The 23132-nt window shown below is 40.5% G+C and overlaps 1 protein-coding gene across 6 annotated transcripts in view; it reads left to right on the top strand.

Annotated features, from left to right (window-relative positions):
* Positions 1-10680, top strand: part of TC2N (tandem C2 domains, nuclear) — a 36886-nt gene extending 26206 nt beyond the window's left edge. For all 6 annotated transcript variants that reach the window (XM_071809566.1, XM_071809565.1, XM_065838558.2 and 3 more), the window contains 4 exons: positions 390-581; positions 2494-2608; positions 3080-3279; positions 5545-10680. In XM_071809566.1, the coding sequence (XP_071665667.1) occupies positions 390-581; positions 2494-2608; positions 3080-3279; positions 5545-5655 (618 nt within the window). In that variant the 3' untranslated portion in view covers positions 5656-10680. The remainder of the gene's footprint in view (positions 1-389; positions 582-2493; positions 2609-3079; positions 3280-5544) is intronic.
* Positions 10681-23132: the final 12452 nt, after the last annotated feature.

Genomic DNA, 23132 nt, shown 5'->3' with positions numbered 1-23132 from the left:
AATATTAAGGGGATGGAAGGTAAAGCAACATAAACCTTCCATAATGTGAGTCGAAGGTAAAAGCAAGTAAGATCAGCAGGAGAGATTGAAGCAAAAGGCCACAGGAGAATTTGCTATGACAATTTGTGTCTGGTTTTGTAAAGCTCCAGAAGAGATGGCCTCAACTCGTTATGGTAGTGAAAATAATCCAGAGCTTTGTTCCTGCCAGGGTGTGACAATGGGGTGGTGAGTCTGTGGGGCTCATGGCTGTGGAAGCACACCTTGCCATGGCAACCTATAATGGTATCAGGGAGCAGCGGCTATGGGACCAGGAAGCCTTGGTTTCTAGGTTTCTGGCTTGGTGCAGCTCTCTTAAAATGGTGATGTTACCCCTCTCTTTTTCTTTCTAGGACATTGAATTTATGGAAACTTTTGTATTTGCTATTAAACTGCAAAGCCTGCAGGCTGTCAGATTGGTATTTAAAATCCAGACACAGACTCCCAGGAAAAAAACCATTGGCGAGTGTTCTTTGGCACTGCGGGAGCTCAGCTCAGAGGAGTCAAGTCATTGGCTGGATATCTCTCCTCCTTCCAAAGCACCTGTAAGTGCCAATACTGTGAAAGCGTGTTGTTATATCACCTAGAAAGACTTGCTGGAAATCAAAGTAAAATAATTTGTACTAATTCAATGTTAACAACAAACAGGGTTGGTTTGTTTTTTGTTTTGTGGGGTTTTTTTTTTTCCACTTTCTCGGGGAGAGACATTTTGATGGGGAAAAAATGCAGACTTTTGAACTCTGCACATAGCTGTTCTGGTCATAAACTGGAGCTGTTTCTGGGAAAAGCGCTAGAGCAAGCTCTTCCACACCATGACACAGAGCTCAAGGGAGGGGCATTCTGGGGAAGCGCTCGGCAAAGGACACCGAGTAATTGTCTTTTCCGACCAAAAAAGCATCAGAAGATCCTTAGGACTCACAGCAAGAGCTCAGAGCAAATGGAATGTGCTTTTGTTATGGAAGAAAAGTGCTAAGATCTTCAGTGGCTTGAAACTGCAGAGAGAGCTATATATTTAATGTTCAGATTGCATGCTGTGAGGTAATAATTCAGTCAGTTCATTTCCATTAGCGTAATAAGAAGCAGGTGGTTTTCACAGTGGGATTTCCTTTCCTTCTTCCCTCACTTTGTTTCTTTTACATATTGTGTCTAGACATTTGTATTTTTGACAAATTAAACTTGAATTAGCAATTCAAAACAAAATTTTATCTAAGTGTGTCTGAGTAACATGAGTGATAGTCTTGATTTCTAACATAAGTTACACTTGACATTTTTGAGTTCTAACAAGAGTAACCATATTGTTTCAAAAGCAGCAAGATTTAAGTGAAAGAGGAAGCTGGTTTAGAAACTGCTTCATCCCAATGTAAATTCCTGAATCATCGCATAGTTTCTGTGTTGGCTTTCCTCACTGTTAGATCTGAGAGCCCTCCAGACACTGCTGGAAGTGATCCCTGTACTGCCCCCTGAGGCAGCAAACTACCCTCGCTTGCCAACGGAGAGCCAGAGCTCTGAGGTGAGGAACTGGCTTCCTCTGAGGGTGACAAAGAAGTTTTGCAGCTGAGCTACAAAGAGAATTTGGGTCACTTCAATGAACTGGAACCTGATTTCTCTTTAGTTGACCTGTTGCTCATATGCTTGGTGTATTTTGCTTCACTGGAATGTGTTAAAATTTGAAGGGAACCAGGACTAGCAAAGTGCTTTTAAACGGAGGCTGTCAGGAAAGCTTGGTCTCCGCTGGCCTTCTCCTGTTGTTCTTAGAGTGTTCAGTGTACATCAGCATCTGACAGGAGAGTCATGAAGACGCATCAACACAACTCTGCAACTAGCAAAAACTAAAAAATAATTCATACTGGAGATCTCAGTGGCAGAGCTGTGGGTGTATGTGTGTGGGCATGTAAAACACAAGTACTTCCATAACACAGGGAACTCCGCAGCTTGCAATTACCCTGATCATTCATAACATTAAGTGACAGGGCCTGTGTCTGTGGAAAGCATCACTTATATCTCCATATTGCAAAATTCAAAAGTGTGGGAGGAGAACTCCAAAGGTTTTCGTGTTAGTGGAGCATACCTGGTCTCTCATTTCCACACCCAGGTTTAGTAGAGCTACAACTGCATGTCTGCTTTTCCCTGTAATGCCTCTGCTCCTACCATTACAGAATCTTTCCCAGGTGAAAAGTGAGGACTTGTTTATGTGTCCGTATCTCTGTCTGGAGCCCATGAGGGCCGTCTGCACCGCACATAAGCCATCAGTGGAGCACATGGACTGCGGGTATAACAAGTGCAAGATGCACTGACTTACTGTGTATCTGCAGGTTGTGTATACAACACATGCTTGTATTTCTGTTCAGGAAATCCCAGATAGAAATGTGGGAGCCCAATATATGACAGAATTCCTGTGTTTCCTGAGTTTATAAGCAACTTAATCCAGATGTTATAGCAACATTCTTCTGCTTGTAGGTGTGGCGCGCAGAACTTCAAATAGGAACTTGTTTTCAAGCAATAAACAGGAGGATTCAGTTACAGATTCTTGAAGCACAAAACCTTCCAGTTTCATCTACACCGCTGTGTTCAAGTAAGTTACATCAGCTGTTTCATGCCTTCTGTCTAAAAGCATTTGTAACAGGTAAATTGCTGCTTAAATGGGTTGGCAATTCATAACATTCCTTACAAACCTCAGACTAACATATTGTGCAGTAGCTTTTCATTGCCAAGGCTTGTTTCCGCAGATGTCTTGCTTGATTACGTTTTGTTTGGTTTGAAGCTACGTGTTTATGTATTTTGGAAGATTTTTATCCCAATATTAATCCTGACATACAAGGGTATTAGCTTGCACTTGCTGTTTGGATACTGTGTTAATCAATTCAATATTATTTAATGTACTCTGTGTGACTAGTCAGGATAGCTATTGTACAGTTCTCTTGGCCAGACTTTTGGGAAATTGTTGCAATTTGAACCACACATGTGGATCTTGTCAGTTCCTCTTGGGGTGTGTTTGTGAGTAACCCTTGGTGTGCTCTGCCTTTTTCCCTCCCTTTTGTGCTAGGTTTCTTTGTGAAAGTTGGAATGTTTAGTACAGAAGGGCTGATCTGTAAGAAGAAGACTCGACTTCTGAAGTCCGCTAATGGCCAAGTGAAGTGGGGAGAAATGATGATTTTTCCAGTTAGCCAAGCTGAACATGGAATTAGCTTTCTCATCAAACTCTACAGCAGAAGCTCAGTGAGAAGAAAGCACTTCCTAGGACAGGTTGGTTTCTGCTAACTAGCATGATATCCTTTACTTAAAATCCAGTTCCACAGGTTTCTTGGTATGAGTTTTAGAATATTTTAAATAAGGTGGCATATAGCAAAATAGTAAATTCTAATAAACTCTTCTGGTTGTAACCCAAGAAAGAACAGTTTGGGGCTCTTAAACATGCACTAACATCAGAATGGGAATTGACATTTGATTTTTCTTTTAAAAAGTAAACCTTAAGTAATTTTTGTGTGGAGTATTACTATATGAAAGATTCCTTCCTACAGACAGACATACAGTTTCCTCCTGGCCTCTAGGTTTTCTAAAGGAAAAAACAGCACTCGCAAGAGCTCTGCAGCGTACAATGTACTGCACAGAAAGGAGATGTGTTGGCTTATCATACCAATACACTTACTCACTGGTGCGTGTAAAAGGAAGTGTCAACAGTTACAATATCAGACTGCCTTCCTGGTTAAAACAGTGCTGAAATCAGTGTGTATGATCAAGTGATAACATAGCTGAACAAATGTAATTTTTTTTTTCAGCTAGAAATTCAGTAGTATCTCTTTGAAAGCATTTGTGTGATCATATTTATTTAACCAGCAGCAAACTTCATAGTCTGGTCTCTTCTTATTCTCTGTCCTCTTCCCCTTGTTGTTCTAACTCACTGTCATCCTGTCCCTTCTTTCTCTCCTTTTATTGTTGGTATAGTGAGCCATAGCTGTTCTTAATGCTCCTTGCTTTCCCTGACCCAGCTAGATTAAGTAGCACAATTTTAATATATGCATAATTCAACAAAGTAGAATTGATTTTGAGACCTCAACTGTAATGTCCCTTGTCAGATGAAGGGTTGTGCTGTCCTTAGGTACAGAGGAAGGTACTGTCCCATTCTGGTGATGTTTCTTGCGCCTGCTGAAGATGCACAGCTAAAGAAGATGCAGTTGTGCTATAGAAATGATGTGCCAGCAAGAGTTAGTTGAAGTTCCTTCTTTTTATGGAGCCTCATGTCACCTGTGTTCCATATTTCTGTGATACCTGTTGGTGGCATTGGATTTGGAATAGGAAAAGAAAAAAATTGTTATTTTTAGATGTGCTACCTTGGGGCAAAAATAACTGAGTATGATTTTTCAGTCACTTAGCAATATGTGAGGTGATCTCAATCTGACGAGTTACATTTAATCATGGATATTATTTTTAGGGAGAGGAATCAGAGGTTATTTGGAAAAGGTTATTTCAGCTTATGCAGGCAGACATTGCCACATAACACATGAAGACATAAAGGAAAAACGTACTTTGAGCAATTGGCTGGGTAGTTGGAAAAAGATGAATATAGCTGGATCTATTAACTTTGTTCTTCAGAGAATGATGTTTAATTGGATGCCTTTCTAAGCAGACAATACTTAGATTAGGCTGCTTTTACAGACATGTCTTTAATCATGAGTAAGATGTATGTTGAGTCTCAGTGGATGGAACATCAGCTGTCTGTGGTATTCAGGGAGACATTATTCTCACTTGTGGAGTACTCGGGCCCTCAGCAGTGTCAGCTGAATGTACTTCATGGTGAAGGTTTCTGAGAAGCATTGGAAGGATTCATTCTTGGAAGACTTGAGGAAATAGAGTCCTGTAAATAATGATACATACTTACATAAGCAGAATTACTTAGGCAATGGAGGCTGCTGCTAATGTTCAGGAGGGAAACTTCCTACTTGTACCTCATTTCCTCATTTAATGGCCACTATCCATTAACTGAACACTGAGAAGAAACGGGCTCTTTCTCCATGACCATGTGCGGTATGGGCATGGTATAACCTCTGTGGAATGCAGGTTTGGCCCTGTCTGTCGGAGTGTGCGATTTTAAACGCCCACGGAAAGGCTGGACAGTGAGCTGCGGGTGCCAGGTGGCTTGGAGCCAACTGGGGTTTGACTGCAAAGAGCCATCGCTGGCCCTGATGTGCCCCTGACCCCAGCACGTGCGTTTTAACAGAGCAAGGAATGCTCGACTTAAAACATTAAGCAGAGAAACATTAGTATGTAGTGAGTTCTCTAAACTATTTATTTAGAAGCTAAATTTAAACCCAGACTCCACGTGTTCCCAGCTGAAAGCCAAAATATGTTAGTCTTAACAGAACTGTATTTGTTGCTATTATGCTTCGGTCACAGTCTACACATTGTATCTCATTATACACTTCCATGGTGTTTATTTGGACCTAATAAAGGCTGGGCCTCTGTGTTATATCAGTAACTCAATTTTATTTTTCTTTTTGTTTCTTCCTGCAGATCTGTGTAAGTCCTGATAGCAGTAACAGTGAAGCAGTAGAACAGTGGAAAGATACTGTTGCCAACCCTGAAAAAGTTGTTGTTAAATGGTACAGCATTGGTCCATCTTGAAGACTGGAGACGAAACTCAGAACTGATTTTTCTAGGAAGATATTCCTACACTGTTTAAAATAGTATAAATGAAAAAAATATTGTCTACACAAGTTCTTCAGACAGTCTCCACTGCATCACACCTTCATAGTAACTGGGAAAATGCAGTTTCACCAAGCGAAATGCTGGGTAAATATTATTAAGAGGACGACTTAGGAACTGGGGAAAGTACTCATTTGCTTTAAAAAAAATCGACCTTGAAAAATACATTTTTGACCCTTTTAGGCACCATAAAAGCACAGAAATCCACTCTTGGAGAGAAGCAGCTTGAATAATCAGCATCTCATTCACTAGTCGCTGACATTATCCTCATTTGCCATCTTGTCTTGGGCAGACTCCAAAGTCCATGGGAACCAGTCCAGCCAGTGGCTGGATCCCAGGTACCTCTGAGGCTCGGCGTTGCACCCCTGTTGATACCATTTGATCAGAGTAACGTGTGGGAAGGCTGTGGCTGTAGAAGGAGGCATGTAGGGAACCATGCAGTAAGGCAGTACCCAATGGCTTTTCTCACCTCCGTGTTTGATGCAGGCTTGTTCAGTACCCTGACCTGCCTGTAACCTGGTTTTCCCCCATCCTTCTCTTTAAACAGAGAGATGGAAAGAAGAGAGTTTCTCTGAATAACTGTGAACTCTGCAAGTGGGACCCTCCAGACTCACTCTGTTTGAGTGAATTCAGATTGGAATCATTGGAATAAGACAGAGGCAATGGCCCTGCTTAGGATCAGGGCCAATATTTTTAGATAAATTACTTATATAGAATTCTTATACGTAAACTACTTATCTAATCAACAATGCATTAGCATTTGCTTACATTGCTAAAAGCTAAACTAACATTTACAAAGGAGTAAGCAAATATTTACCGACATAAGTGCTTTTTGATGCTAATTAAGATGCAGCATAGTAAGGGACTCAAACTTTGTTTTTAAACAAAGATGGGCTACTACTGCAGAAGCATTTGTTACATGTCTAGGATGCTGAAAAATTATGTGTGGGAGTATATTTTTGTTACTTGTTTCTAGCAAGAAGAAATTACCATATTTTCATTGCAAATAATATTTTTCCTACAAAATGTTAAGATTATTTTTACTATTAGTCCCCATGTTTTCAGGGGTTCATTCATAGTTATTTTTAAGGTGGGGAAATGCCGTGTATATAATTGATAATATATACATCTAAAAGCAGAGACCTCCTTGCACAAATTAACTACTGGAGTTAAAAATATATATTCAATTAAATCCACTGCTTACACATTTACTGTTGGCTGTCTGGACTGTACAAATATGTATGTTTGCACAGATGCTGAATAATCTTCTCTTTTTTATAACTTGGATCCCATTCAAACATCTGACATGAACTAGAGTGGCAGTGAGAGCACTCACTGCTGAAAGGTATAGGAACAGTGGGGAGCAGAGAAAACATTAACAGAAAAGCACATTGGATTTATGCATAGAGCTCAGAGTATCTTTATTTTAACTTTTTTGACTTTGATTAAAGGTCAAGAAAAAATGGAATCTCTTAGATACTCTTTTTTAATCAGCTGTTAATCGAAGCTTTTAAAACTTCAAACATCCAGATTTTTTGTTGTTGAAATGTAATATTTTGAAAATGGGCAAACAAAAGGATTTTCCTAGGCTCTGATGTGCATTCTGCTTTTTGACCAGGTTTTATAAAAGAACTGAAAGTTTTTGCATGTTACTCAGAGAATGAACATCAGTTCTAGCTCTTACTGGCACCCTTTGCAAAGCTCCCAGTTGGCCCCAAGGATCTTGACTGACAGCATTAACTTCCAACCAGTTCCAGCACATGGGATGAGCCTGGCCTGTTGGGTAAAATGAAAAAAAGAACTGGATCGAGCTGATAGGCTCTGTGTATCTTTACTTGAACACATGGATTTTTTAATTCATTGTAGCTGAATTGAAGTAAGTAAAAGTGCAAACTCTTTTCCTTATGCAGAATGCTGCTGCATTTGATACAGAGGACAGGGAATATCCTCAGGGTTTTGGAGGATTTGATTACCATGAAAGTGGTTCTACAGAACCTTCCAACACAGTGGATAGTGTGTAAAATGAACTTTTTGGGCTGTTTTAGGACACCTAGACTTTTAAAAGCCTAGTTAGTAATGTCACCTTTTTTCTATGTTAATATTTCACCTATGTGTTTATAATAAAAGTTATGAACAGATTTTTTTTTTAATTGTTTATACCGGTGTTTTCCAGCATCTCAAACTGAAGTTCAAATCTTACTGTTTCTCTGAGAAAATGCCAGCTAAGGAGCTATATCCCATGTAGCATTGCATGTAGGGGAGTTGACTGCGAACACACTGAGGAGCTGTGTAAGGGCTCTCTGTGCAAGATGCACACAGGTACTGGAGCGCTCGAGAATGTGCTCTGAGGCACCACTTCATCCTCAGCCCCTTTCTGGGCGTCGGGGTTTTCTGCATCTGCGTGTGCGTTCATGTAAGACTTTAATGAATTCTTAATAGCTGACCAAAGGCAAGCCCAGTGGAGCCAGTCCAGAGGAGGCCATGAAGATGATCAGAGGGCTGGGGCACCTCTCCTATGAAGAAAGGCTAAGAGAGTTGGGGTTGTCCAGCCTGGAGAAGAGAGGGCTCCTAAAGGAGGCCTACGGGAAAGCTGAAGAGGGACATTTTACAAGGGCTTGCAGTGCTAGGACAAGGGTAATGGGTTTAAACTGAAAGAGGGTAGATTTAGATTACATGTAAGGAAGAATTCTTCACCATAAGGATGGTGAGGCACTGGAACAGGCTCCCCAGGTAAGTTAGGGATGCTCCATCCCTGGAAGTGTTCAAGGCCGGGTTGGACGGGGCTTTGGGCAACCTGGTTTAGTTGAAGATGTCCCTGTCCATGGCAGGGGGTTGGAACCAGGTGATCTTTAAGGTCCCTTCCAACCCAAACCATTATATGAAAATTGGAATATTTAAGTTGCTTGTTGCCCAGATTTGTTCCTCATTTTGTCCAGAGCACTACAGTGTTCTTGAGGAAACATGGTATTTCAGTTGTAGAAAGCAGAAAGTCTTTTATTTGTCCCACCACACAAGATATGGCTTTGCTTGTTACTAGTCTCAGCTGACTCAATGCACACTCCATTTCTGAGAGGATGGCAGTTGTGCACTGGGTTGTCAATCTCTGAAGGTGCTCCAGTCTTGTCAGGCATAGGAGGGTAGAAAGGGAAACAGGTAATAAAGGGCTGCAATATGATGATGAGGCAAAGAAACTTATGTTGCACTGTTCTGGCTTCTTTAAAAAAAATGAAAACAAAAACAAACCACCACCAACAAACCACAAACCTCTATCCTACTTATGTCCTAATTACTGACTCCTGGGAGGAAAGCTGGACTTCTCTTTGCATTCACTACTGAGGAAAACCATCTAGGGATGGAGAGGACCTGCCCAGCTCAAGAACCAATAAGTACCCATTCATTGCATCAGCATTTACCTTGCAAGTAGACCAAAGCTGTGCATCAAACATCGTATCATCACCTGAAAGTATAGTCCATCTCCTAGTAAAGCCTGCCAGGTGAAGGGTTTGTCCAGAGGATTGCTACAGTGGCTGGAAAATAAAACTCTTCTGGAGGATGGGGGCTGCCAGTGAGTTAATTATGTGAGGCGATTTGCGTAAGAGGTGTCGCAGAGGAGGTATGGAATGGAGAATGGCTATAAGCAAAAGTCTTCATAGATTATTGTCTTCCAAGTGCATGTTGAGAAGACACTGGGGTGCATACACACTGACTGACCTGAACAGAATTGTGAAACGTGGAAGAAAATTTGTGGTGTAGTAGAATCAATTGGTTACACAGACTTATTAGCTGTCACATAAAGCATTTGTCATTGAATATTCATTGTGTCCAGAGCTTATCAATATGTCTGTTTTGTTAGACAACAGTCCTGAAGTAAAAACCACAAGACAATGGGATACGTGTACGTTCCCAGCACCGGTCCTAGGGTACAACTGGCTTTAAAATGGAGCGTTCCAGCAGGTATTATTTCAATTTGAATGTCATAAAAGGCCAGCTAGAAATCACCTGAGATGTCTTGCCTTTTAAGTGCAGAATATTTTGCTTTACTGCTTAGTGACTGCCTCACTATAAATGCATGTGAGACTTTGGCTTCTCCAAATTCCACTCTTGGCTTATTTGAAACCAAGGCAGTTTTCCAGAAAAGGATGATGATGCATCATTTGAAGACTGATCCACGGTATAAATTAGCAAGGAACTTTATGTACTGCAGGATGCATGCAAGAATGAGAAAAGGTGTCTCAAACCATTCTTCTAATGGTGACAGCTGAATCCTGTCCCTTTAATGCACACTCAGCCACCTTTTGATTGTTAGATCCAAGTTCACTGTCATTGAAAATACTGTTATGAAAGCTGTTTTGTCAGTTCACTTAATTTGTAGATATAAGGCACACATAGTTTATAGCTGGATTTGTTGTTGCTTTTAGTTAGTTGACTCAGCTTCTTATAACAATTTTGATGAAAGTAGCAAAGTTTCAGAAGCTGTACCAGTTTAATTTCGATCGACCCAAAATGGATGTAGGTGAACTGGCACAACAGTTATGATCTTACATTAATGTTATTCATACAAAGGTCTGTGCCTGCCTAGTTAGAAATCAACCATAGACTAAACTTAATCAGATTTTCCAGAATATGTGTATATATTTTCACTGGTTAATCAAACAATTCTGTAATAAGTTTATTTATTTATGCCTAATAACATCCTGTATTTAAATGAGGCCCACAAATTTCATTTTCAAGTCTTTACATCTCAATGGCACAGCATTCCTTTTAAGGAAAAAAATGTAAGATTCTAGCTCAAAAGAGCCCATCATCCAAAGATGAGTGGGTGTAACAGTTTGTAAACCACATTACCATAAAACATTACTTGGAAAATAATTGTATTTGAGTATCCCATCTCTTGTGATCACAACATAAATAGTGCCATATTGCTAAATCCATTAGACATCCCTGGTTTGTTCTTTTGTTGGCAGGACATTTGTATAAAACAAAAGGTAATTTTGTAAGCATCCAATTAAACACATATGCTGTTTGACTTGAAAATTGGCTGCCCGGTGGAGGTTGCTTTTTGAGTTATGAGTTGATTTTGCAGCCAAAGCATAAGGTCGTCTAGAAGCTGAGGGCAGGGTTGTCCTGCTTCTTCCTTTCATCCTGCCAACAGATGGATGACATGGGAGGGAGGCTGCATGGTTGTGGAAAGCTTGGCATAAATCATGCTGGACATGATCTACCCTCCTTGTTTTCCCAGCTTCTGCTGTAAAATTACATCACCATGTAAATACAGCCCTGTACGTGATCTCATGCCTGGTGCATGGAAAAAGCCATCACTAAAACCAGCACCATGTTCCACAAACACTGCTCCAGCTGATTTACATTCTTTTCTCTAGCTTGCACTGAGGGACAGTCCATCATCTCTCACAATCTATGGCAAAACTCCCCTTGTGTTCAGCAGAAGCAACTGATCTTCAGACCTCTTTATTTCAGCATTGTGATGAGTTACCTAGCAAAAGGTTACATGCAGCTTAATTTTCTTACACTTTTAAAACAGACAAACATCTATTCGGTGATGTGATGTGTCTGTAGAAAATGATTTTCAGTGAAACTGGATCTGCATCTCTTAAACATAATGCAATTCTTCCCATAGATTTCAGTGGCTTTGAAACAAATCCTGTATGCTGATTTCCCTCCCTGCCCCCCCCCATGTTTATGACACCACAACTTTTTCTTTCCTTTTATTTGCCTATGGACTGCCCTGTGCTCCCTCAGCATAAAGAAGTCTTTAAATGATGTCTGCTTTTTGCCATTAACTTCCTGCTTCTCAAGTGATATTTCCCTTCTTCTTTATATACTGTTGGGACCAGCATTATACATCTTACTTTTGCTCTTTAAAGAACCAGCTACAAGCAGAAGGCTTTCATTCCTAGGGCTTGGATCTCATGTCTGGTGCTCCCCACTTCTGAGCCTCCTTTGCTTGCAGCTTTGATGATATAGTTCCTTTGGAGCTCCCTGAATTTTTGTGCTGTCTAATACCATTGAACACAACAATGGAACAAATCAGCTATGACTTCTCATGTGTACCTGGGTATCTTCGCTTGCCTTTCTCCTACTCCAGAAATTACCATCAGAAATCATTTGGGGTGATGAGAAGGAGCAAGCCATTTGTGTTTTTGACCTTCAAGGACAGTCTGGTTGCTTAACTGGCATTGTCTGTGCTGTGAGACAAAGAGGAAGAGTCATGAAAAGCTGCACCTCCTGTTGGAGGGAGGCTTCTGGCTCCTGTATTTATGATCTGGGAAACACATATCAGCCTGGGAACTGGAATCCCTTACCAGACGCCCAAAGGGAGGGGTTATCATACTGTACTTTTTATCCTTATCCTGTAAAATTCTCTGGAGCTCTGGAGCAGCTGAACAGGGAAATGTTCCATAGGAGGAACAGTATGGTTCACAGATTTCTATGAAGCAGAGCACTGACTGAAAGATGTTGGGACACTTTGAAAAAATAACAGTCCTAGGAATGTACTTGTTAGTTTTAAATATAGCCAAGCTTTGTCACTTGTCATAGGAGAGGAGTGAATTCTTAGTTTGTGGTACATAGCAGCAGAAGAAAATGGCACATACACACAGAACAGGGCTGGGTCTCCTCTGCATTGGTATTTGCTAGTCCTTCAAATGCTGAGGTGGAGCTATTCACTTTTATCTGCCCCTTTTCCTGCACTACGGACAGGTTGTGTGGGGGATTGTTATGGGGAGGTAGTGAAGGAGGTAAAATAAAAGGAGCGCTTTCGATTTGAAAACCATTGTTTTTCAAAGCAATGTATCGTGACTGTAACTATTGACAAAGCTTTTGTTTGACATGAGTTAAGATAGATGATTACGCATTTAGATATTTACTTAGGTTCTTTCAATACTTCCCTGGCATGAAACTGAATTCATCCTCTTCGTATTTAAATAATGCTTCATTCTGCTGTGTTCCTTGACCTTTGAGCTCTAGTCCTAATTACACCTGATTTCCTATGGATTTGTCCCTTGTGGCTGATTGACTTCAGTGTGCAAAGCAGCGCAGACCTTCCTGAATCTTTTTGCTGCACATCAGGTACTTACAGAGCTTCCCTCCCAGAGGGATTCTCTGATTTCTAGTAAGAGGTGAGCTCAGGACAGGTATTCCCTCAGCCGGGAAACGGGGAGCTGGCTCTCCCTTGTCTACCTGAACATCGTTGGGTGGTGGTTGAAACCTTCAGAAACAGAATTATCTGTGACATATCTACTGTCAGTCAAATTCAGCTGCAATGACTAATGGGCTTAAAAATTATGGCGAGTGCTGGTGAGAATGAGAGAAAACAAGTTATGCTGCTTCAGGCCCCTGGGGCTCTGCTGCGTTCTCCTCTGCTCAGCCACTGGCCACAGTGGCTTTTCAGATCATTGCTGATCACGGCTCCAGCAATACTAGTTCTCAAGGCAGCTCAAGGAGTTTCTCTGAAGACATATTTTTTAAAGCATGGATATTTTGGAGCAGCATGCTATGGAGCTGGCTGCTTGCTGGGGTATCAGAGTAATGCAGTCTTAAAGACCTGGGTGAAGAGAGTTTTGATGTACTTTGAAATTACCATTGACAAAAAGGAGAAGCAGAGGTTTAATTAAGGTTAGTATGAAGAAATGTTTTAAAAGCTTCATTTATAAATAATAAAATAGCCAGTAGCAGCAGACAACAAGTCCCCTTTTAATCTCTACTGTGTACATCTAATTAGGACTCCATTAAAGCTCACACGCAATAATAATGCATTTCTTAAACCACGAGCCTTGCTATGTTTAACTCAGTGCTGAGACTGAGAAGCTCCGTCTTTCTGCGTCTTGGCTCCAGTGTTCCACTGGCAAAGTGTTGACTTCAGCAGCTACAAACTGTCCTGAACCTTGGGCGCATGATCTGAGATTTCTAACCATTGTTTTCAGATCTACCCTGTGACTTGTGCAGAACATCCAAAAAATTCAGCAATGGAATCAGCTTAGTTTCAGGTAGTCTGACTTGCTTTCGGAGCACAAAGCTCACTGAGAGTCATGAGTCTGGGGACCTAGATTTACTGCACAAATATCCCCCAAAACTGGATGACTGGATGATGATTCAAACCTATAGTTTCAGTTTAGTTTAGTTTTGTTTTGTATTAAGAGCACGACAGATAAGCCCAAGAAATTCCAGATAAAATTGTGACAATCAAATCTGCATTAGTGATGAACATGACTGGATCAAGCTGATAAGCCTGTGTGGAGAACAAAGTGGGTCAGATTGCCCATGAAAGTAGGGAAAATTGGATAAATATAGAGAGAAAGGGCAACAAAAATCAGGATTGATACACTCCCCTAATCTCAAAGACAAGGAAGCAGAGTCTTGGTGATGTTAGAGGTGCTTTAACCAAGCTCTTGTGCTAAGGTGAAGTAGATCCTGGGAGTAGAAGTGGATCTCTGAGGCTCTGCTCCTTTGCTGTGATTTGTTAGACTTACCTGTCTCTCCACATTACACACTTTGGAGACCAAATGCAATCCTGCTGATTACCATTCTTTAGTGTATACAAATTGCATTGCATGTATAAATTAAACCCTTAAGTATTAAAGTATTAGGTATTAAAAAGTATACAACAATGGGATTTCTGGTATTAACTCTGCATGTAATGCCAAAATTCATAGAGAAAAAAATGTATCATCTGTGTGGATTCAGTATTCTCTGTCTAGCAACACTGTTCCTTGCTGGGGAGTAAAAATCCTACAAATACCCTTTTCAAAAAATACAGCAGCTGCTGATATTCTAGTCAAACTGAGCGGTATTTATGGCATCTACTTGTTCTCAGCTACTTTATTTCCTCAGCACTTCGCTCCCTTTCCCTGCCCACACCTCTCTTAGTTGCCTAAGAGACAAAGCACAGTCAAACACATCCAGCTGGTTTACTTCTTTTAATCAGCCCCTGGAAGGTCATCAGAATGACAAGTTTCTCTCGTGCTTTAGAAATGTATGTCAAACCTGTTTGCAAATATCCCTCTGTATCCTCTGTATGAACAGATCAAAGCAGTAGCCTGGTCAACCAAAGCAAGGAGTGGATCAGCCACGCCAACAGCATCAATGCTTCAGCTGCACTTTTGGCAGAACAATATGAGTCCATTATTCAGGTGCAGGTTCTCAGCTGGTGCAATGTAAACTGGACTGTGTGTTGGTTGATCTGTGCCAGTTCATCTTAGTTGGGGGTCTGGACACGCAAACCACAGAAACTGTAATCTTCTGCTAAAGAGTAAGAAGGTTGTGACTGCTGCTGTTCATCCCTTGGAGAGCTTCAGTAGGCTGCACCAGGGTCTTGGAAAAGCATTCAGGGCTGCAAATACACTTTCAGCAGCTCACATGAAAATGGGAAAGAAGAACGTCCACCTGTAGTTCGGACTGATGCAGAGTTATTCTCTCGTATTCTTTTCTATTCCTGGCGAGCCATGGTTGCATTCTCAGTTTTAGTGTTTCCTGATTAAAATACAGCTTGGTGATCGGTTAGTAACCCTTAGCCATTTGCACCTACATGCTAAATAGTATTTTCTGATATGGCAGGCAAGGGGGAAGTAGAGGGGAAGAATATTTGATATTTGTCAACACTCCAATAAGCTGCTTTAGTGTTTCTCTGAACTAGTTGTCTGTGAGCTGCAAGCTACTTTTACCTTAACAGAAAAGGTTAAGATACTGGACTTGGAAAGAAAATGGAGTCATTCAAGTCTTTGGCACTGATACCAAGTCTGTTTCTTCACAGGATGCAACAGAGATACTTCTTTCTTACCTTACAGAAGAGACTTAAATCAATAAAATACATTAAAATTGCTTATATTTGATGTTTCAATACATGTTCTAAAAAGCCTCTTCCAACAAAACTCTTACGGGTGTTACTAATGTTCTTATGTTTTACCTGTGTTATTAAATATCTCAAAGAGCTAAAACAGCAATGAATTTTTCAGACATTTGGTTTTTTGTTTGAGCTCCCTTGTTTCTGATCTTGGGCAATGCAAATAGATCGGCCATATCTACTTGGACTGAGACTCAATTTCCTGCATGCAGTATTCATTCAATAATTAATTTTCTGTAGAAGATGTTTAATAACTTCTTTTGTTGACTGATTTTGATATAAAAATCTGAATGTATAGTTCATTTTAATATTGCATTGCCTGTTTACCTGCATTATGCCAAATAAAAATCATATAGGTTGTCAGAAGCAAAGGTGGCAAAACGTTTACAAGAAGGGTAGGTCTTGAAGGATGTGGAACTGATTACTGAGTTGTAGTTCTAACAAGTTCAAATACAACTCTAGCTGATTATCCCTAGAAGCAGTTACATGTTTGAGGTTGTTCGACAGTCTTTGCAAAACAATGCAATGTTTTCAGTCCAAGGGTGTCTCCTTCGCTCAGAAGGTGTCCACTTCTGTTGAAAGAAACAATGGGAAAGACAAGAATGAAATTGGGATTATTCCTTGACTGTGAGCTTTTGGGTCAGGCTTGAGACACAGCAGAGACACATCGAATGGCGAGTGGCTGCTACTCATGCTGTTGGCATTTTGTGCCAAATCAAAGGACTTTGTTCTCCAGCTCTGCTGCCAGTCATGGAACTTAAATATTAATACATAATCTCTAATAATAAGCTTGCAAATGTTTCAATGAACTGCATTTGTGCAGTACAGTGACTTCTGGTTTCTGTGATCCTCAGTCTTTTCAAGAAGAGCCAACAACACATGCTTGGAAATGCATCCACTTAAGCAATTAGCCCGGTAGCCCTCTCTGGGGTTTAACGAGTTTCGCAGGGCCCAGCCTTATAGGTACTACAAGTACACAGTCACAATGAGCTACACAGCAAATCATCATTCCAAGGATAAAATTTTGATAATTTGGAACATTAAAAAATATTCACTAACAAGAATCTGAAATGTTAAGAATCTGCAACACATAAAGTTTGTAGTAATTTCAAAGCATGCCCAGGGAAGGAGGAGTCTAGAAACCCGGGAAGCCTGGCATTTGGGTGCTCCAGCCTCCTGGGAGCACATCTGACAACGTGGTGCTTGAGGCTTTTATGACTTCTTTATGGAGATTTGTTTGCTAATTAATGGAGATTAACTTAGGCTGTCTATGAAACTGTCTTACAAAAAAGTAAGGACTGCACAACATGTGAAAATGAAAATTGCAAAAGTCATAATTTTAGTAAGAGAAAGTGAAGTACATTACAATCCTTTAATTTGGAGGAGTTCATTGAAGCCCTAAGAAGAGATAAAACCATACCTGGAAACTAAGATAAGAAACTCTGACACTACAAATGCTACAATTAATTTATGATGAGACCACTGGACTTTGCAAAGCAGTGGTAGTTGTCCAGCTCACAGTAGCTCCTGCAGAATTACTAAAGCTATTATAGAATGTATGTAATAGGCAATCCATGATACAAGGAGAAAAGAAGGCTAAAGAATAAAGGCACGCACCCCTAATGAAGAGGTCATAGGAAAAAAAACCCAACATGGTGATTCCCCATGCTGGAGCAAATGGCACAAGCAAAGTTAATGCTCTGCATTTCAATGAAGATTCAAAACTTACAGTAGCTTGGACAACCGCACAGGAGTCTCCTCGTGTCAGTACCGTGTGCACAGATGAAGACACTGTCATTGCTACCATGAAGAAATCCTTATGGGGAAAGGATCAGGGGGCCATGTTGCAACAGGGAAAGCACATGGTCCTCCTGACAGCACACTGGTTACTGGCTGCTATTGAACAGAGTCACAGATGGAAAGCTGAGAAACTAATGGCACTGTGTTTGTGTTGGAAACACATACAGCTGCCTGGATGTCAGTGAGAGCCAGAGATGGCAGAGAGGAAAAACCCTAATATTCTGGAGTTCTGGGACCTGCCGCTTACTTGGTATCATACATAGATTTGCATACACGCAAACATATATCCAGACACACAGACTGGGAGACAAATGGTCTTGGCAGCAGCATCGTAAGAAGTGATCATGTTGTTGAGTGAGCTTATTAACTGTGAGTAGAAATAAGCCAGCCAAAAAAGGTGACACTTTCTTCAAATCCCACACAGCACATTTTGCCCGGAGAGTCAGAATTCATATCATGTCCCTCAGTTAAGCTGGCATCTTTCTCTATAAATATCAAGCTGGCAGCCATTCAGCTCAAGACTCAGAGTTCCTGCATGCCTGTGCTGAGGACTTCCATAGAAATGGCTGTCCAGCGCTTCGGCAGCAGATCCTTTTATGATATCAGTTGTAAATGTAGAAAGAAGGTGCAAAATAATGTGAACTGCAAAGGGGGCACAGCTCTGTATCCTGTTTGTAATGTCATGTATGGAGACACTATAGACTTGGCCAACTACCACACCAAAAGGAAGACACATCTTGGTACCACCATCCCAGCCACCAGGGTATGATACCATGGCACTGATTCTTGGTATTTCATACAATTTTCAGCGTGCAGTCATGTCAGGGATAATATTCCAAGGTGCTGAGGTTAATTGCTTAATCACTGTTTAGCCAGGCTGATTGCAGGCCTCCCAAATTACATTTACTTTAAAAACATTGAAACATTTCCTGATGTCTGCAATAAATTAGCCTGCTGTTGGAACTTACAGGAAGGGGGTGGTAAAGGCAAAAGTATAGCACGGTAATTTCTGGAAGTTCATACTGAAAGCAGAAATGGACACAGTGCACATTTTCAGAGGGTGAAACTGGTACATTGTGCTTCAGAAAAAGATATTTGAACTGGCAATGTATTACTGTTGCACAGAAGGGAAATACAATCCTGCGACCAAGAGTTTTGCACAGATGACACAGAGCTATGCATTGCTTCACTTGGTGCTGGGAAAGCCCCAGCTGCAGGACAGTTTCAAGCTGTAGTCGTCATCTTTCAAGGCAGACACAGACAAAATGGGAGAGCATTGAGGAAATGACACCACCAAGAAAAAAATCTGACCTGTGATTAAGGACTAAAGGTACTGGGTTGTTTAAAATGGAAAAGAGAGAGCATGGAGCTAAAATTCAAATATTCTGACATGCAGAAGTTTGTTGAAAAAGAGGACAGAGAATGATTGTTCTTTATGTCTGCTAGGGATGAACTGAATACTCACGTCATCACAGGTGACAGGGAAGTTTTGACTAGAAAATACCTGCTTCAATTGTTTAGCAACCTGTTAATGTCTCTGTGAAATACTGAAGCAAGAAGAATGTGCTTAGATGAGACCTGTGTATCTTAAACATTTGATTATTGCAGAAGATGAATGCTAAGGTGGTTTTCTTCTTTAGTTTGCCGCTGGCAGGGGAGTCTTTAAAAAACAGTTCTTACCAGCAGTCCAGAAATGACATATGGAAAGTTTTTAGTGACATTAAAATAATTTCTCTTTTCATCTGGCTTTCATGAAAGTTTGGCAGTTCTCAGAATTAAAACTGACAAGAAGTTAATTTTGCAAAGGGAATGTGAAGCACTTACCTCATTTATGATGAGGAAATAACCTTACATAATTCACTCATTGGGTAGATATGTATTTCTGACACAGTAATGGTACACTATAATGTTAGTAGTACCATAAAGCATAACTTTCAGCAAACACAGCATCTCTCTCTTTTGTTTAATCCATTAATTTCTTCTTGTCTGCTCTAACCCTATGCATTGTTTTGTAAAAGCTTTCCATTACATCAGGTATGAGCAAAGAGCTAAAACAAAGGTTCATTGACTTCCTCAGCGAGGGGCCTCATCACCCGTTCCTGGGGCACCGTCATTGCAAGGGGCGCGTCAAGTGCACACGGGCTTCCCAGTCAGGCCACCCGCCACAAATCAGTGTTTAAAAGTGCCATTGAAAAGGCTTAGCAAATGCTGGTTTGATCTTATTTTGGAAGCCCCCTTAGTGATTTTCACTCTCCAAGCCCACCTTCATCAGTTGAGATGCTAACAGTGACATTTAATCAAACAGGATAAAGATGCCTGCAATAAAATCATGGTGGTAGACAACGGGGGTGGAATTTGTTCCACTTCTCTCTCCTGGAAACAAGAAGGACCATACTGAAATAGAGAAAATGCTTTTAATTTGTTTATTTTCTTTTTAAGTCACATGGTACCACCAGTTTCTTTTTGACTTAGCAGCTGGAATCTGATATTCTGTCTATGGGGATGGCAATGATTTGGTTACAGTGAGGAGCTATGTTAATAATGTGGAGCAAAACACTGGCAGCAAGAAAATATATTCTGTTCTTGGTTTAAACCTGGATTTGCCTTAACATGACGAACTGGTGGCTGCAGGAACTTGAATGTGTTTTGACTTATTAACATGAAAGAGGTAATCATTAAAAAACCCCACATACTATAGGAATAGGACACATGCATGAGATAAAGTTTAAGAAGGTAGCTTTGGCTTGATCTTCTCTAACGTCACTGTAACAGATAGTTGGAAACTCAATTTGCACCGCTGAAGACCTTTAAAATTAATTTGTCTACATTTCAGCCCCAACGTATCCGCGTTTATAGCACAGTCTGTATTTCCAGATGAAACTGATGAAGCACATTTCTTCTGCGTTCACTCATATTTGTTAAGAGTTTGACGCACAAACAGCTCTTTACTGATTCCTGAATGAGTCCAGGTACAACAGGACCAGGCCTACCATGTCTTATGTTGATTTTCTGATTATGGTATTTTATTACACTTAATTTACACACTGAAACCATTCCATTTCTTTCTTTTACAGAGCTTCCTGTTGGCACCATGACATTGTGTGAATGGCATATAATCTTGACTCCTTTTGCACTATCGACTGGTCTAATGCCAACTTTTTGTTTAAAAAGGGTGTGAAAGGATTTGACCTATGAGAAAATGATGCTAAACATTAACTGTGACATCGTTTGAGCACCTGCCTCATGAATAACCCCGGATACTCTCACAGATGCAGAGCAGAATAGAATAGAAACACATAAATCAAAGTCAGCAAGAATTCTGCCATAAAATTCCATTTGGCCTTTCTGTCTTTAGTTTATAACTTTAAAAAAGTTTTGCTCTTGTTTGATGAGCGAAGAATTTTTAGCTGATACTGAATACCTAATTACTATACACTGTATGCTCTGGATAAAAGCCAACTATGATAACCATTCTTCGCCTTGGTAAGCTTCTAACTAAATTTGTAAGCTGCCTAATGTGGTTATCTATTTCCCATCTCCAGGTGCCGTGCAGCGTTGCCAGGTGCTCTTACAACACCTCTGATTTACTTCTGCTCGGCCCATATTATGAGTTTTCCTCTGGGCACAGAAAGCTTTTAAAATGCGCAGGTTGTGTTACAGCAATAAAAGGATCACAATAGAAATCATGAATGGTGATTTTTACTGATGAAAATGAATATGCAGAAGATCTTCTTTATTTTCTAATTACTTAGACCTTCTGCCTTGAAATTATTATTTATTTAAATAAATACGTCAAGTGAATCCAAGGTTTGCATGTGAAGCACTGCATGAAAAAGGCAACAGAATTAAGTGACTTAGTGGAGTACTTATTGCCATGTTCTCTTCAGAAGCTGTTGCCTTGCACAATAAACAAAATACTATCATTCTGCTCCACTGCTATTTTTTTGTAAAATGCTTTGGTCTTCAGGTAATGTCTCAATGTGAAAACCTCTGCCTTTCCATCCAGTCATTATTGCACAGATTTCCTCTAAGTGCTTCTTTGTGTATGGGTGAGGGGAAGAAAGAGAATTGCACCCGAACCTGCAAGTCTTTGGTTTTAAAAAGTTATATCCCATTCAGATAAACTTTAATGATGGTACCGATGGAGCTGAAAATATACTCTGAGGAGTGCAATAGAAAGGACTAACTACATCTCACCAAATTCAGTCACTGTAGACAGAGCTGGGGAGATCAAAAGACAGATCAAAACCACAGTGTAACTGAATGGGGATTTTGGCATTTCATAGTAAATGAAAACTCCTGTAGTAGAACAGCCCTCTTTGAATTACAGCTTCCACAGCTTCAGTGGCTGAACTTACCTTCAGCTGAGTAACTGCTGTGTTTGTCTTACTCTGTCAGTGAGACAGAGGAAGGTGGTCCTTATAGGCCCTTGAAATGCTGCCTACGAGCCAGTTTAAGACAGCAGCTTTTCTATGTGGACAGTGGCCCTTTGAAACCAATGGAGTTCCTTTTGAAAAGGAACTTCTAATGTTATGGTGTTCCTAAGGAAAATATATTTTTTATTATGACATTACGGAACCATCATTAATTTTATGCATTTTCTTGACAAACTATTGATTGCATCAGGTACATTCCACAAGGACTGAATAAGAAAGAAGCAAAAGACTTAAGAATAAGCCATGCCCAAGTGAATACAGGATAGTAGAAAGCTGACGTGTGCTGTCTGTACGAGTTTACACATTTGGTTTATGTGTATTTACATCTATATAGAGGTAACTGTAGAAGAAACTGGTTGAAGGACCACAACATAGTTGTGTACAGAGGAAGGCTCAGGGAAAAACAGAGAAGCCCAAAAGGTAGCAGGCAGCTGACATATCAGCAGTGGAGCTTGGTTAGACATTATGCTGCTCTGGGAATGCCAAGTGTCCTGTTTCTGCCTGGGATAGAGTTAATTTGTTTCCTAGTAGCTGGTATAGTGCTGTATTTTGGATTTAGAATGAGAATTATGTTGATAATACACTGATGTTTTAGTTGTTGCTAAGCAGTCAAGGACTTCTCAGCTTCTCATGCGATGACAGGTGCACAAGAAGCTGGGGAGGGCACAGCCAGGACAGCTGATCCCAAAGGGCCAAGGGATATTCCAGACCATATGATGTCATGCTTGGTATATATTTTGGGGAAGATGAAGGAAGTGGGGGACATTCGGGGTTATGGCATTTGTCTTCCCAAGTAACTGTCACACATGGTGGAGCCCTGCTATCCTGGAGATGGCTGAACACCTGCCTGCCCATGGGGAGTGGTGAATGAATTCCTCATTTTGCTTTGCTTGTGTGTGCGGCTTTTGATTTCATTATTAAACCATTCTTACCTCAAGCCACAAGTTTTCTCACTTCTACTCTCCAGTTCTCTCCTCCATCCCACTGGGGGGTGGGCAAGCAAGTGCTGTGTGGTGCTTAGTTGCCAGCTGGGGTTAAACCACAACACCAAATATTTCTGAAAACTATTTGATTATTCAGTGCACTCTGGCTGCTTTAAGATGCTCTAGAGTAAATCAAACCAAATATGACTTTTTTTCAGAAATATCAAGTTGCAGTATGAGATGGCAGAGACTAAAGTAATTTTCATGCTCGAATGATATATTTTCCCTATCTTTAATGTGCTAGATTTTAATTAGCCTTAATTCTGAGTTTCCTAGGTTTATCATGTTTAGTTTAAGAATAATAACAATATCACTCTAAAG

Source organism: Patagioenas fasciata, chromosome 5, assembly GCF_037038585.1.
Source record: "Patagioenas fasciata isolate bPatFas1 chromosome 5, bPatFas1.hap1, whole genome shotgun sequence".
In the NCBI taxonomy this organism is placed as follows: Eukaryota; Metazoa; Chordata; class Aves; order Columbiformes; family Columbidae; genus Patagioenas; species Patagioenas fasciata.
Note: the sequence above shows the minus strand (reverse complement) of the source record. Positions and strands in the feature narration are given on the sequence as shown.